This window comes from Mesoplodon bidens (assembly GCF_964165515.1).
Source record: "Mesoplodon bidens genome assembly, chromosome: 12".
NCBI lineage: Eukaryota > Metazoa > Chordata > Mammalia > Artiodactyla > Ziphiidae > Mesoplodon > Mesoplodon bidens.
In genome coordinates, this window is record NC_138168.1 from 23,072,698 (window position 1) to 23,088,082 (window position 15,385).

The 15,385-nt window shown below is 40.8% G+C and overlaps 1 protein-coding gene across 3 annotated transcripts in view; it reads right to left on the reverse strand.

The window, feature by feature from the left end:
• The window catches only part of CEP162 (centrosomal protein 162), a 93,621-nt gene that overhangs the window by 42,541 nt on the left and 35,695 nt on the right, over nucleotides 1-15,385 (reverse strand). For all 3 annotated transcript variants that reach the window (XM_081251552.1, XM_081251551.1, XM_081251553.1), the window contains exons 11-13: nucleotides 14,871-14,952; nucleotides 9,411-9,693; nucleotides 8,289-8,550 (exon numbers count right to left, since the gene is read on the reverse strand). In XM_081251552.1, the coding sequence (XP_081107678.1) occupies nucleotides 8,289-8,550; nucleotides 9,411-9,693; nucleotides 14,871-14,952 (627 nt within the window). The remainder of the gene's footprint in view (nucleotides 1-8,288; nucleotides 8,551-9,410; nucleotides 9,694-14,870; nucleotides 14,953-15,385) is intronic.

Below are 15,385 nucleotides of genomic sequence, written 5' to 3' on the forward strand. Positions count from 1 at the left end.
ATTTTACTTCAGATTAAGTGTGCTTTCTGAGCACATTTTTTATAAGTAATGTATATCAAGATATAGTATCACTGGAATAATGCAGATTACACGGAAACTTTATCACAAGTAGTTTAAATCTGATTAAGAAACAAAATGATAATACGGCTATAATACCGTTTATTAAATTAGAAAAAATGTGATTAATGTATATATATTCTGGTCAGATTTTCAGCTTTTAAAAGGTACCTCATAAATCCTCAAAGAGTGGAAATAATTCTAAGGCCAGTAAGTTATTCAGTTAATAATAAAAATAAACATTTAAGGGAAATACCTAGAAGAGATCTTGAGGCCCATATTCAATTATTACAGATTCTGAACTGCACACTGAGTAAATATTTATTTGATCGCCTTAGATGTAGATGAAGCATTCGAAATTTATATTTTTAATATAATTTTTTCAAGATGCTAACTTTTCAAATGCAGAGTTTACTTTTTCATTAAAGTGAAATACACGGTCATTAAAAGATTTGGAAAAGACAGGAAAGTCAAAAGAAGAAACACGTCCCCAATAGTACCTCAGCCCAAGATTTCCTTCTAATCTTTTCTGGGCACGCAGGATTTTCCTTATAGAGTAGTAATCATATTTAATTGGATTGTTTGATGTGGAAGGTTTTTCTTGAGAAATGTCTTAAAGTGTTCATAAAGGAACTGTTTGTATCACTGTAAAAGCAGGCATTAATCCTTCCAGGTCACTGGAGGTGCATCAACATGGCCAACGAATGCGGTGTGATTCTGCTAGCATTGTGATTCTCCCTAGGATGTGGTGGCCAAGAGTGGCAGGTGGTTCTTGCTCAAGCTGCAGTCAGCCGGTGCTTTTATACCACAATTCTCCCTTCCTGGGTTCTTAATTTTGGTTTCTCTAAGTAATTATTTTCAATAATAGTACATGGACAGTATCTTTTCCCTTTATACCCGAAAGAAAATTTGTTTGGATATAAAATTCAAACGTGAGGGCCTCCCTGGTGGCGCAGTGGTTGAGAGTCCGCCTGCGGATGCAGGGGATACGGGTTCGTGCCCCGGTCTGGGAGGATCCCATATGCCGCGGAGCGGCTGGGTCCGTGAGCCATGGCCACTGGGCCTGCGCGTCCGGAGCCTGTGCTCCGCAACGGGAGAGGCCACGACAGTGAGAGGCCCGCATACCGCAAAAAGAAAAAAAAAAAAAAAAAAAAAAAAATTCAAACGTGAAAAAACACTGCAGAATTTGGAACCCATGAACCCTTCTTGAAAAAATAATGGATTAAGAAAATTCAGTCAAATAAGAAAACAATCAAAATAATTCCAGAATGCAGAAGCGATGGATAAGGGACTGGTGAAAAGCATTCTGGCCCTTTCATAGCCAGAACCAAGACCCTCATTCAAAAGCTGAGGAGGGGCTTCCCTGGTGGTGCAGTGGTTGAGAGTCTGCCTGCCGATGCAGGGGACACAGGTTCGTGCCCCGGTCCGGGAAGATCCCACATGCCGCAGAGCGGCTGGGCCCGTGAGCCATGGCCGCTGAGCCTGCGCGTCCGGAGCCTGTGCTCCACAACGGGAGAGGCCTCAACAGTGAGAGGCCCGCGTACCGCAAAAAAAAAAAAAAGCTGAGGAGAATTACAGTCGCTGGAGCAAAAAAACTAAATATATCCTGAACAAGTAAAAATAAATCCAACAAAAATGGGTAGCAGGCATGTGACTGGGGGTTTTACTACCTCATATTTCATAGAAGGGAAAACAGATAATATATAAAACGTAGGTAAAAACAACATGGTTTTGGCAACCTTTCAGAGGTTTTCACAGTATATTTTCTTAAAGGAATTTTGTGTGTGTGTGTGTGTGTCACACGGGCCTCTCACTGCCGTGGCCTCTCCCACCACGGAGCACAGGCTCCGGACGCGCAGGCTCAGCGGCCATGGCTCACGGGCCCAGCCTCTCCGCGGCATGTGGGATCTTCCCGGACAGGGGCACGAACCCGAGTCCCCTGCATCGGCAGGCGGACTCCCAACCACTGTGCCGCCAGGGAAGCCCAAAGGGATCTTTTGAGATGTATTTCTTAGAATGAAGTTTCTTTCTCGTCTTGCAGATTTAAGTAAAACTCAATCTAATATTTTATTTAAAAAGAACTTATGAAGTGTGATCTGTTCTTGTAAAATGCTTTGTCTGTTTGTCCTGCCTGTCTCCTTCCTTCCAGCTCCCATCCCCGCTTCCTTCGATCTGGACAAGGACATACATACAAGAAGCATGGAAAGAGGCTCACCCAGTGCGACCTCAGTTGTTTCTGGCTAATTATTGCTTTCTTTTTACTTCTCTGTGTTTTTTAAATTTAAATAATGAGCAACTATTCCTTTTGTGACAGTAAACGTATTAGTATAAAGATAAAAATATAAGAGGCAATAGCCCAAGAAAATTAATTCAGAATAAAAAGGAAAACCACCTGCAGACACCACTAGCTGCCAATCTCCTTTTCCTCCCTAATAACAGGAACCTAATTTTGCCCTGGGCAGCAGTGTGCCAGTTAAAAACACCCATCCCCCTGGACTCCATGCAACTGGGGAGAGGGGTGGGAAGGAAACACAGGATCAAAGTTCTGGCCAATAAGATGAAAGCAAAAGTTTCCTACATGGCACTTCCAAGAAAGTGACTACTTTTCTGATTAAGAAGCTGCTGAGTTAACAGGCAGGGACCTTTTACCTTTCACCTCTCCTCCCGACAGGCCTGGAGGTTGTGTAGCCATCTTGTGACAAGGAAGACAAAAGTCACCAACTAAGGATTTTGCAGCAGGAAAGAAGGGTCCTTGCACAGCTGCACCAGCTATGAACTGACGAGCCCTGGTTTCTTGGTTACGTGAAAAAAAAGAAGCCTTCTAACTGCCTAAGCCCCAGTCATTGGGTTTCTCCTTCATCATAACCAATGTGGATCCCAAGCACAGTCTCTAGACTTTCTGGACACTCATCTCTGCCTCAGGGTCTGCTTCTTGGAGACCCAACCTGTGACAACCACCCCAAAGGAATTCCAGTTCTTTGGAAATGAAACTAAAGTCACTCTGGGCAATTTTCCAATAAAAAGACAGAGATTAAAAAATCATACTTAATGCATAGTCTAATGAGAAAAAGTAGCTCAGTATAAAAATAAACAGTCACAGTTTACCATTGTACTTTAATATGAATTTTACTGATGTGTTTCTTTTTTATTTTGGTAGTCACAAGCACTATGAAATTGTGAAATAGGGAAAAATATCCATAAAAATATGACTTTCATCTATCAACCTCTATACCAACCCCCTCGTTTCCTTCCCACCCCATGACCTTACTTGTCTGCACTCTCAGTAATTTCCATACAGGCACAGGAGATCCTTTCAACCCCTGTATTTACGTGCCTCTCCGCCCCAGCTGCTCTCTCCCACTGGCGCTCTAGATCTTTCTCTATCACCGGTAACGCATTTACTCTCCATCAATCCTTCTTCCCACCTGGATTCCCACCATCCTTAGGTCCCCCTGTGACTCACTTTGTGGTCCTGCCTGTGTCATGCTGTATCACCCGCCCCCCGTTGTCTTTTCTTCCTTCATGACTCAACTTACATTCCACATACGTTGGTCTCTCCCTTCTTGTTCCCGTCTCAGTTCACTGTACTCATTTGGCAAAAGCCACGCCTCTTGATAACCCTAACGATACAACTACCCAACACCCGCAATCGTGCAGTAGAACGTGGCTGTGCACACGCATATACAAATACACACACACACACACACACACACACACACCCTGCCTGGTCTCAACTTACACTCGTGGTCACTAACTGCACGCCGATGCTTCCTGCTGCAGTCCAACCCTCCAGGATTGCCTTTTCACATCTTCCCTCCTCCAACACCCCTGCCCCAACTTCACTGCTACCTCATCACATTGTACTTTACTTCTCACAGTAAATGGAAGCAACCTCTCACCACTTCTACCCACCCACCAGTCTGTACCCACATCTCCCCCCTTCCTATCGGCTCGCCCACAGGCGAACTGTCCATGGTCCTCTCTGAAGCCAACCCTTCCCATGTGCACTGGATCCCAAGACAGTTCCTCTACTCAAGGACGCTGCTCTAGCAATTCTCCCCTCCATCGTGCATTTCTGCCTGTCCACTGCATCTTTCCAAAGTGCATAAACATACTATTATTCATTCACAGCTATTATTTCTCCCATTAAAACAAAACAAAGCAAAATAAAAGGCTTCTCCTAACTCCACTTCCATGCTAGCTACTGCCCCATTTTTTTCTTTCTACCTCTTACACCCTTTCCTCCAGGGGGGTCTGGAGCTCGAAGTATCCAACTCCACTCCTCCTATTGTCACTCAGCTTGCCTTTCACAGCCACACATCCACGGAAACTGCTTGTCCAATACTGATGGCTTCCTTTTTGCTAAACCCAAAGGCCAGCTGTCAGTCCCCATCTCTCTTTATCCCTCAGCAGCAACTGATAGAGCAGATCAATTCTCCTTTACACACTGTCTTCACCTGGCTTTCAGGGCCCCGCATACTCGGGTTTCCTGCAACCTTGCTCTGTCTTCTTTGCAGGCGACTCCTCTTCCGCCTGACCTCTTAAGGCTAGCACGCCCAGGGTTCAGGCCCTGGCTCTTTTTCCTCTAGATATGCTCTCTTGATAATCTTCATCAGTTGCAGAGAACATTATGCTTAGAGAAGTTAAGTCAGACAGAGAAAGACAAATACTATATAAAACTTCTACGTGGAACCTAAAAAATAATACAAATGAATGTATATACAAAACAGAAAGACTCACAGACACAGACAACAAACTTGGTTTGTTGGTTTGTGGTTACCAAGGGGAGAGAGGGGTGGGAGGGACAAACTAGGAGCGTGGGATTAACAGACACAAACTATGACAGATAAAATTGATAAGCAACAAGCATTCACTGTACAGCAAAGAGAATTATACCCAATATCCTGTAATCACCTACAGTGGGATATAATCTGCCAAAAAAAATATTTCACTGTGCTGTACACCTGAAACTAACACAATATTGTAAATCAACTATACTTCAATTAAAAAAACCCAGACGAACATGGCTTCAAAAATATTCACCTTTAACGTCTGAAACCTACAGTTCACACCACCCTCTTAACTCTATACTTTTCTACCTAACTGCCTCCCTGTTTTCTCTACTTGCGTGTAGAACAGACATCTCAAAACTATCAGCTCGACAGCTGAACTCCTGGTCTCCTCTCCACCCCCAGATTTACTCCCCCTCAGCCTTCCCCATCCCAGCGAGACAGTAACTTCATTCTCCCAGTTGCCATCCTCCACTGCTCTCTCACAACCCCAAACCGATCTTTTAGACTCTTGGTTCTGTCTTCTAAATATACCCTTACCCAACCGCTTCTCATCACCACCACTGCTGCCGCACCGGTTCCAGCCCCATCACTTCTAGCCTGCATCCCTAACATCACCTCCTAACCGGGCTCTGAGCTTCTTCCTGTGTCCCCTACAGTGTGTGTATATGTTTGTCTGTATATGGTCTATAACGTATCAGCCAAAGAAATCTGTCTGAAGGATAATTAGATGAATCACTCCCATGCTCAAAACGTTTCAGTGGCTCATGTTTTCACACTAAGAGTGAAAGCCTAAGTCTTTAAAATGCCCTAGGGGCTTCCCTGGTGGCACAGTGGTTGACAGTCTGCCTGCCGATGCAGGGGACATGGGTTCGTGCCCCAGTCCGGGAAGATCCCACATGCCGCAGAGCGGCTGGGCCCATGAGCCATGGCCGTTGAGCCTGTGTGTCCGGAGCCTGTGCTCCGCAACAGGAGAGGCCACAGCAGTGAAAGGCCCGGGTACTGCAAAAAAAAAAAAAAAAAAAAAAAAAAAAAAAATTAAAATGCCCTAGAAAAGCCTACATGTGCCTCTCCCTTGACTCTCCGATCTCATCTCCTACCCTCTCTGCCCACGCCTCCCACGCCGTATGGGCTTCCATGCTGTTCCCTGAACACGCCAGGCATCCCTCCGTACTTCAGGACTTTTGCACTATTTAGTCATTTCATTTTTCTGCAATACGCTTCCCCCAGCTATCCACACAGCCAATTCCTTTACCTCCTCCAAGTCTTTGTTCAAATGGCTCTCTCTCAAGGAGGACTACTCTATCTTATTGAAAACTGTGACCTCCCCCACTGATGTTCTTGCTCTACCTTTAGTTTTCCTTAGCATATAACCTCATTTACTGATTATGCGTATTGCTAAAAGTCTATCTCTCCTCATCAGATGAAAGTTCCACAAAATGAGGGGGGTAGATATCTTTGCCTACTTTGTTTACCAATGTATCTCAAGGGCCTCTAATATTGCCTGGACCAAGGTCGGTGCTCAAAAATATTTGTTATGTGAATGGATCTGGATAAAGTGAACTTCAAAAAGTGTTGGTGGTTAGTTTATCTAAAATACATATAATAGAGTAGAGAATATTAAAAACAAAATTTCATTTTCTTGATCCCGAAAGTACAGAATGAATACTCCTAAAACATTAATGAAAAATTTTCACACTCCTCTTGATGATTCTAAAATTTGGGAAATGTTCCAAGTGTTTTTCCTTAACATTAAGCACTAGATCCAATGGGCAGTTAATTATTAATAACAATGAGTAGATGACAACATCACAAGCAGATGTCCCACAGAAACGAGAAAATAAGAGAACACAAGAGATTTCTGGGCTTCCCTGGTGGTGCAGTGGTTGAGAGTCTGCCTGCTAATGCAGGGGACACGGGTTCGAGCCCTGGTCTGGGAGGATCCCACATGCCGCGGAGCGGCTGGGCCTGTGGGCCACAACTACTGAGCCTGCGCATCTGGAGCCTGTGCTCCACAACAAGAGAAGCCGCGAAAGTGAGAGGCCCGCGCACCGCGATGAAGAGTGGCCCCTGCTTGCCACAACTGGAGAAAGCCCTCGCACAGAAACGAAGACCCAACACAGCAAAAATAAATATAAATAAATTAATAAACTCCTACCCCCAACATCTTCTTTTTAAAAAAAAAAAAGAGACTTCTTAGGAAAAGGGGTCAGAGGTCCGTAGGTTAAGAACAGGAGGAAAGGAAGCTTGCATTAAGCCAACAATCATACTCCTGTCTCTCCAGAATAGCCATCCCCCACTGCTGTTCTCCTGCACTCTCATACAGATCGGCCCTAGCCTTTCCATCTTACACACACAGATCGCTGCAGTGAATACACACCAATACAGACAGAAGAAGAGAGGCTTTAATGCTGAAAGAATTTTAAATATAGTCAAAGTGGTCCTGGAATTGACAGTAGTAGGGAAAGGCACTTCCCTACTTTTTAAGCTAGAAGTGAATTTTCCAGTGAGGTTAGTTCTCCTCTGACAACTATCACCAGATAACAATGATGGAATTGGTAACCTATTCAATTTAATCACAAAGAAAAGGACAACATGCTTCTGGCTCTACTGCTCTCCCTTCCCCACTGGAGTCTTAAGGCAACAGAAATGTTGGTTTGACTTGAGCATTTCTATTTCTTTTACTAGCTGCATGGGCTTCTAAGAGGAAAATTACCCTTTCCTTCTGCCAATATAGCGGTAAGCGACTACATTAGGAAGTAACTAACAGAGACACTGTGAGTATAAAAGTATGCATTCTTGGGCTTCCCTGGTGGCGCAGTGGTTGGGAGTCCGCCTGCCGATGCAGGGGACACGGGTTTGTGCCCCGGTCCGGGAAGATCCCACATGCCGCGGAGCGGCTGGGCCCGTGAGCCATGGCCGCTGAGCCTGCGCGTCCGGAGCCTGTGCTCCGCAACGGGAGAGGCCACAGCAGTGAGAGGCCCGCGTACCGCCAAAAAAAAAAAAAAAAAAAACAACTATGCATTCTTTGATCTATAAAACATCCTTACTCTCCAGGTCTATACTGAACTAATACCCGGATGGTTGACCCTCATTTGTACATTGCCATTTGCATTTTGAACTCACAGCTCTTTTCTGGCAAACATTTTGGATATTACAAAGCCAACTGGATGAGGAGGAGTTTGACTCTTCTATTTTATATTCACTTCCCATAATTTCTGGGTCTCGTTCAGGAAAACCTAGAACTTATGACGAAAAATCTCCTGAACTCAAGTGAACTGAATCTTTCAAAGATGGAATGCAGTACCTTATGAATAATTTTTTTCTATGAATAAGGAAAGTTCATGGAAGGAGGAAGGAAACAGGGAAAGTAGAGAACAAAGAAAATAAAATAATACACTATATGTACAGAATTCTATCATGAAAAGAGTATATGATTACCTTTTTTCCTAGCCTGCTTTGAGGTAGGGATGGATCTCAAGCTTTTGCTCTTCATAATGTCCTTTGAAGTTTTCTTTTCAAGATTAGAAAATGTCTTCAAGGGTGAACTGGGTTTGCCATACCCTGAGCTCCTAACTGATGCATATAATCCACTCTGGGGTTTTCTTTCAAATAAAGGAGGTGCACTTCTGGCCTTCTTGTATGGGAGCTGTTTACCAATTCCAGCCCCTTCTTCTCCAGAACTGAGTTGAGATCTAAAAGTCTGCATACAAGTACAAGCTTAGTACTTAAACTTCGACTACCGTTGCAAATAAGATTTAACAGATAGCAAAACCATACTGATTACTAAGGAACATAGTTCACAGAAGGCAAATCATTATATTAAAGTTCTCTAATTCATCAGAATTTTAGTGTTTGGAAGCACATCTTCAAAGTCAGGAGTAAGACAAAGCAAAATAATAAAACAAAATAAGCTTGCCAGAAAGCAAGACATGTAATTACGAGAATCAACATGGAGAGCAGGGAAGAACATGTTTTGAAACGACAAAAGTCTTAGCTTCCTTTTTCTCCAGATTTCTCAAAGTAAAAATTTATTAGTACCCTGCCTTACCCTATTGATACAAGGAGATAGTTTATGGTAAACACATAACTCAGAACTGTAAAATAAAAATGGAATACTGTGGTCATGGAGCCTATATAATCAGAATAAATCAAGAACAGAGAAAAAAGGAACAATGAAAAATAAGTTTCTTAAGAGCTGCTAATAGCATTTATAGGAAATGTCAACTTACCTACTTTTGCAGAACACAAACTACTAGAAAGATTGAAAGCACTAGAATGATGAATACACTTTATTTTCTTATGTTACTCAAACTTGGACTACGTTTACTAAAAAAATGAAAAATATAAAGAATGGCTTTGAAAAGAAAGCTAATGCTATGGTGCTATTTTTAAATTTGGGGACTACAGGGTGTTGTTATAGACTGCTCACAGATATCCAGGATCTATGTGGAGGTTAGTATGTAACCAATCCCACTAGCTTAAGAAGTACATACTTATCAATAGTATTTATATAACTTCATTTATCAATACGTCAAATCAATCTGAATTATAAAAACTTACCTTATTTATTTTGTCATCCTGAGGTAATAATGAAGGACCAACAGATATTTTTTTCTTCAAAATATCAAGGTACATTTTATCTACCTGTTCTTCCACAGTATTTACTCTTGGATGGTTAGTTTCTGTACCTTCATTTGTTTCCTTTTCTAAAACTACATTCTCTTCATTTCTGTCCATAAATTGGTTCACAGCTCGTGGTTCTTGAGACATAACATTTGGGGTCATGTTAAGGGGTAAAGGTCTAACAAATTCAGATTCTTTATTCTCAGCCAGTTTCTTATAGCTGTAAAACAAAACAGGACACAGAGAATGAACCCTATATAACTCCTCAAATATCAGTTTTATTAATATACACATACACGTGATACATATAAAATACATTTACATGATTAATATATGAGAGTATTAAATATATCTAGTATTTGTAACTATTCAAATTAGGTCATTAATGTTAAATATATTATTTATAATTCTGGTTAACAGAGTATACTCACATAGCATCACATAATTGTTTTAAATTTCAGGTGATAATTATAATGCAGTATAATATACAGGACTTCACGGTTGACTCTGAGACCTACTTCAAAGGAAAGCCAAACCAAACAAGACTGAGATTGCTTTTGTCCAAGAAAAATTAAAAAATGAATTTCTAAGTGGCCTTTTTGTAATATATATTTTATCTGTAGTATCTCATGAAGTCAACATGCATTTGAAGCAGGAAAAACATTTTACACATTTCTAGAAGAAATCAAATAAGTAACCATAATTTACATCAATGAGGCATAAAAATATAAATATTAAAATGCATGATTTCATCACAATATAGGAAAGTTTTTCAGTAAAACAAGAAAAATCACTAGGATTTTGAAATAAAATCATCTCTGTGGTTTAAAACACTTAAATGTAATGTCACATTTCAGACCATTAGATTTTCAAAATATGGAAACTGTCCCTTAAGGAAATGTTATAAATGTGGTTAAATATCAGCATATTACAAGAGCTCCCCAAATATGGATATTGTCATTTTCAAATTACTAAATCATGGTCAATTAGGTCATTTAATTTTGTAATTTATAAAATAAGATTAAAGGAAAGTTTAAGAGTCTACCATTTTCATGTAAGATAGATTGGCTTCTTGATAATTGTTAGAAATAACAGAAGTAGCTAGAATCATCAGAAAATATAATAGTTCTTTCCTTCTTAATGGTAGCAGAACCTGGCTAGCTGCTCATCAAAACTGATCCCTGGGCTTCCCTGGTGGCGCAGTGGTTGAGAGTCCGCCTGCCGATGCAGGGGACACGGGTTCGTGCCCCGGTTCGGGAAGATCCCACATGCTGTGGAGCAGCTGGGCCCGTGAGCCATGGCCGCTGAGCCTGGCGTCCGGAGCCTGTGCTCCACAAGGGGAGAGGCCACAACAGTGAGAGGCCCACATACAGCCAAAAAAAAAAAAAAACTGATCCCTGTTCTTGCTGTGAACCAACTAAACTACATTTCCTCAACGCCTTCAATCTAGATGGGGCCATTCACTAGTTCTGGCCTTTAGAATGTGAGTGCCATGGCAACAAGAACCTAAAGTATGAGTCAGTGGCTTAGTGGTTGGGTGTTGGGTGGCAAGGAAACTGATAGTAGAGGCTGGAGAGGTGACAACCCATGTTTTATAGTGACAAAACATTTGCTAAACTGTCACCTATAACAGTTTATAAGGCAGACCACATGGCTACCGAGTCTGGGGTACTCAGGAAATGGTAGGAGAGAACAGGCAGTTTTTAGGTGCTAGCTACTACTGGCTACTTTTGACAAGATATTATGAGAAAAAGATGAGCTCAAGATAGAATGGTCTGTTTTTCTAAGAAGAAAACAAAGGAAACAGAGTCTAGAAACTCAGGGCCTCTTAGGTTCACTCTCTGTGTCTGAACTCAAACAATAAGATTCAGCACTGAAAAATGCTATGAAAAAGCAAGACATCATGGGACTTCTTGGTTGAAAAGAGTGACTCAGTCCCTTGGCAAATATCACATTGTAAGTGTCATCTTCAAACATAAGGCTATTGTTCCTAATAATATCCAGACAGCTGCAATTAAATTGAGAGAGAAAAAACAAAAGAACAAGGAAGCAAAGACATAAAGCAGATTTAAAACCTTTGTGTAGCAAAGAGTGTTAAGCGTAGTTTACTGGCACATGGGACTGACTGGAACCAAATAGATCAGAAGCCTAATAAACTTTCTGAAGTACTAATTACAAAGAAACCACAACCCTACTATTGAAAAAAAAAAAAAAAAAAGACTAGAGACTTGTTTGGGAGCCTTAAAACCACCTGTAGGCAGAAAGTGGACGGAGAAACCAGTGCATCCTCCAAGATGGGCACAGCCTTCCCCCCTGAAAGCCCCCTCAGTTGAAGCCAATGGTGATGAAATACAAGACAAATCCTTCAAGCACTGGAACAAGGAGCTATACAGAACCATATATATATACATATACATACACATACACACACACACACACACCCCATACATATATATATATATATATATATATATATATATATATATATATATATATATATATATATATAAAATGGTAGTTTCTCCTTAAGAGCAGAATAATGGCCTAATTAAGGAAAATTCCCATCTTCAAGGTAGGGGGTCTTTACAAGGTCTTTCACTGGATTTCAAAGTTGCATTACTGATGGCTGTATTTTCTTCATACTTTTCCTTTCTGAATGAGAAGGGTGAGGGTAATGAAGTATGTAACTTGTCTCTTTAATTCATTGATTAGTAGACAATGAGGAGCTATATTCAAACCTGATAAAGAGAACTGTGCTTCACCTGGAAATCCTGGCCTTTCAGATGGACAGAGTCCTGAATGGGACTTGAGCTGTTCGCTTTGGGGAGGGGCTGAGTAGGTCTTTGTATTCATAAGAGTAGAATGGATATTTGGCTATTAAAAGAGGAGATTCTTGTGGAGACTGGCTAGATGCCTACCAAACGAATTTAACTTTTTTTTCTGGGCACACAAGCAAACCATATTTCTCAGCCTCTTGGACTGTTAGCTAGATGTGCTGGTTCTTACCGATAGAATGTGGACTGAAGTGATGTAACATTTCTGTGTTGAGGCAGTTAAAAGGAATTATGCTAAACCATCTTTTTTCTCTCCTTAGCGACTGTTTAGATGAGGCCATGAGAACCTTGAAACTGTGTGTTGATGACAGAAGCAGCCTGGGTCCCTAAATGACCATGTGGAGCAGTGGAGCCTCAACTCCACTGAGACACATGGAATTATGATGTGAGCAAGAAATACATTTCTGATGATGTTAAACTACTAAAATTTCAAGGATTTTTTTGTTATAGCAGCTAGAATTACTTATCCTAATTTACTAAAAAGTTTTTTGATATGTGTACTGAAGTTTATACTACTGACATTTCTATAATTATTGTTATGCCTTTAATGTAAGTACACTTGGCTCTCAGCTTTTAAACACAATGTGAAAATCCATATTTAGAACTCACATTACTAAAATGGTGCTACCTATGCCAACAAAGACACAGGATGTGTGAAAAATCTCTTCAGTAGCACCAGCACAGCCCCAAACAGCAATGGTAAGTAAGCATAACTGTGCTTTAAAAATATTAACTAGCACTGCAGACCAGTGGAAGAATACTAGACTTAGCATTCAAGTCGATGGGGTTTAGTGTAAGCTACGCTGCATCACTTTCTCTCAATTAGCACAAAGGGAGGAACAAGGCCAAGAAATCACTGCAAGTGGATTTACAGGATGAGGATGGGGTTCAAGGGAGGCTCAAAAACTTGTCTGTTGATAACACAATGAACAAATGAATACATGCATGGATGACAGGCTTTTCACAGAAATATTTCATGGAGATCAAAGACCTGACAATCCAAGTGCATTCCTGGGTTATTGCCATATGATCTTGAACAATTTACTTAACCTCTTTAAGCTCAGTTTCTTATCTATGAAATGGGGATAATAATGGAAGAGACCTCATGGAGTTGCTTTAAGATTAAATAAAATCTAGGGGCTTCCCTGGTGACACAGTGGTTGAGAATCTGCCTGCTAATGCAGGGGACACGGTTTCGAGCCCTGGTCTGGGAGGATCCCACATGCCGTGGAGCAACTAGGCCTGTGAGCCACAATTACTGAGCCTGCGCGTCTGGAGCCTGTGCTCCACAACGAGAGAGGCCGCGATAGTGAGAGGCCCGCGCACTGCAATGAAGAGTGGCCCCCGCTTGCCACAACTAGAGAAAGCCCTCGCACAGCAACGAAGACCAAACACAGCAAAAAATAATTAATTAATTTAAAAAATAAAATAAAATAATTGCCTTAAAAAAATCTCATATAGGATATGGGGAGGGGGAAGGGTAAGCTGTGACAAAGCGAAAGAGAGGCATGGACATATATACACTACCAAACGTAAGGTAGATAGATAGTGGGAAGCAGCCGCAGAGCACAGGGTGGGATGGGGAGGGTGGGAGGGAGGGAGATGCATGAGGGAAGGGATGTGGGAACAGATGTATATGTATGACTGATTCACTTTGTTATAAAGCAGAAACTAATTTAAATAAATAAATAAATAAATAAATAAATAAATAAATAAATAAATAAATAAATAAATAAATAAATAAATAAATAAATAAAATCTCATATGTAAAGAACCCTGCACAGTACCTGGCCCACAGTGAGCATGTGATTAAAATGCTAGCTGTTATCATCATCATCGTCGTCGTCAACACTGGTTCCTGTGAGAGCTCCACCACTAAGTTGGTTTACCTCAGTTTCATCGATAAAGATGCCTGACCTACTTATTCTGAGGATCTCATGAGATAACGGGTGTGACACTCTAAGTGCCTCACGAATGCAAAGTGCAGCCTTACGACGAGGCTACTGTGATATGCTTCTCTGTGTTGGTGAATGACAGTCATGTCCCACGACAGTCATGTCCCACAAGCTGTCATTAAAATGTACCAGAGCTGGAGCATTTTCATGAAGCCCATTTTTCTTGTGATCCAAGAACTCACCCTGTAAGACAACAGGTGGTCTGTGACTAAGTGTAAAACTAACTGGCTTATAAAGAAGTGAATGGATGACTCCGCACAGAATAAAATTCATGTTCCCTCTCAGCATTCAAATCAACTGTCCCTGAGCTATTTAGAGCTGAAGGGATTTTATTTTTCAGTGGAAAGCTTTAAGACTACCTACCTAATGGCAGCAACTTTTTAGTAGCATTTATTTTTTAATTTTACCATGAGAAGAATTTTATATACGAATTGAGTAAGACTAATGTGAAAAAAAAGAACAGGAGTGACTCACAGGCAGACACATACCAGCTACACGTTAATCATTCATTAGGAATGGTTTTGTAGAACAAATGATTCTAAAAGTTCCCAGTGACAAAACAATAAATAAACAAACAACCTGTTCAATCCATTCCAAAAAAGTCATACCTGAGAGGCTGTAAATCGAAATCACTGACCCCAGAGGAATCTATTCTGATGGGCTTCATCAGCTCCTCTACTGTGGGCAGATCTGAGAGGGGAGAAAAGTCAAAACAGCAACCAAAAATCTTATGTAAATTGCTTAACTTAGTGTCTAATACCACCAAAATCACATTTTCTCTGATTGACGTAGTTAACAGAACAGCACATACAATAATCCCAGCTTCCCCCTATAAGCTCGTTTGTACCAAGAAAAGCTTCTTTGATATTTATATTTGAAATATATATTTACATATTTTATCTCTCTCTCTATATATATATGTACACACATCAAATATATGTGTATGGGTGTATCCACAAACACATACACACATTAATTATATATTTAGTTGATCCCAAAATACTGTTCTCTATTTAAAAAATAACTTTAGTATATGTTCATGGAAAAGTGTAAAAAATGTGAAAGTACACAACTGATTTCTTAATTCGGTCAAGGCATATTAGAGGAGGAACTGAAATTTCAT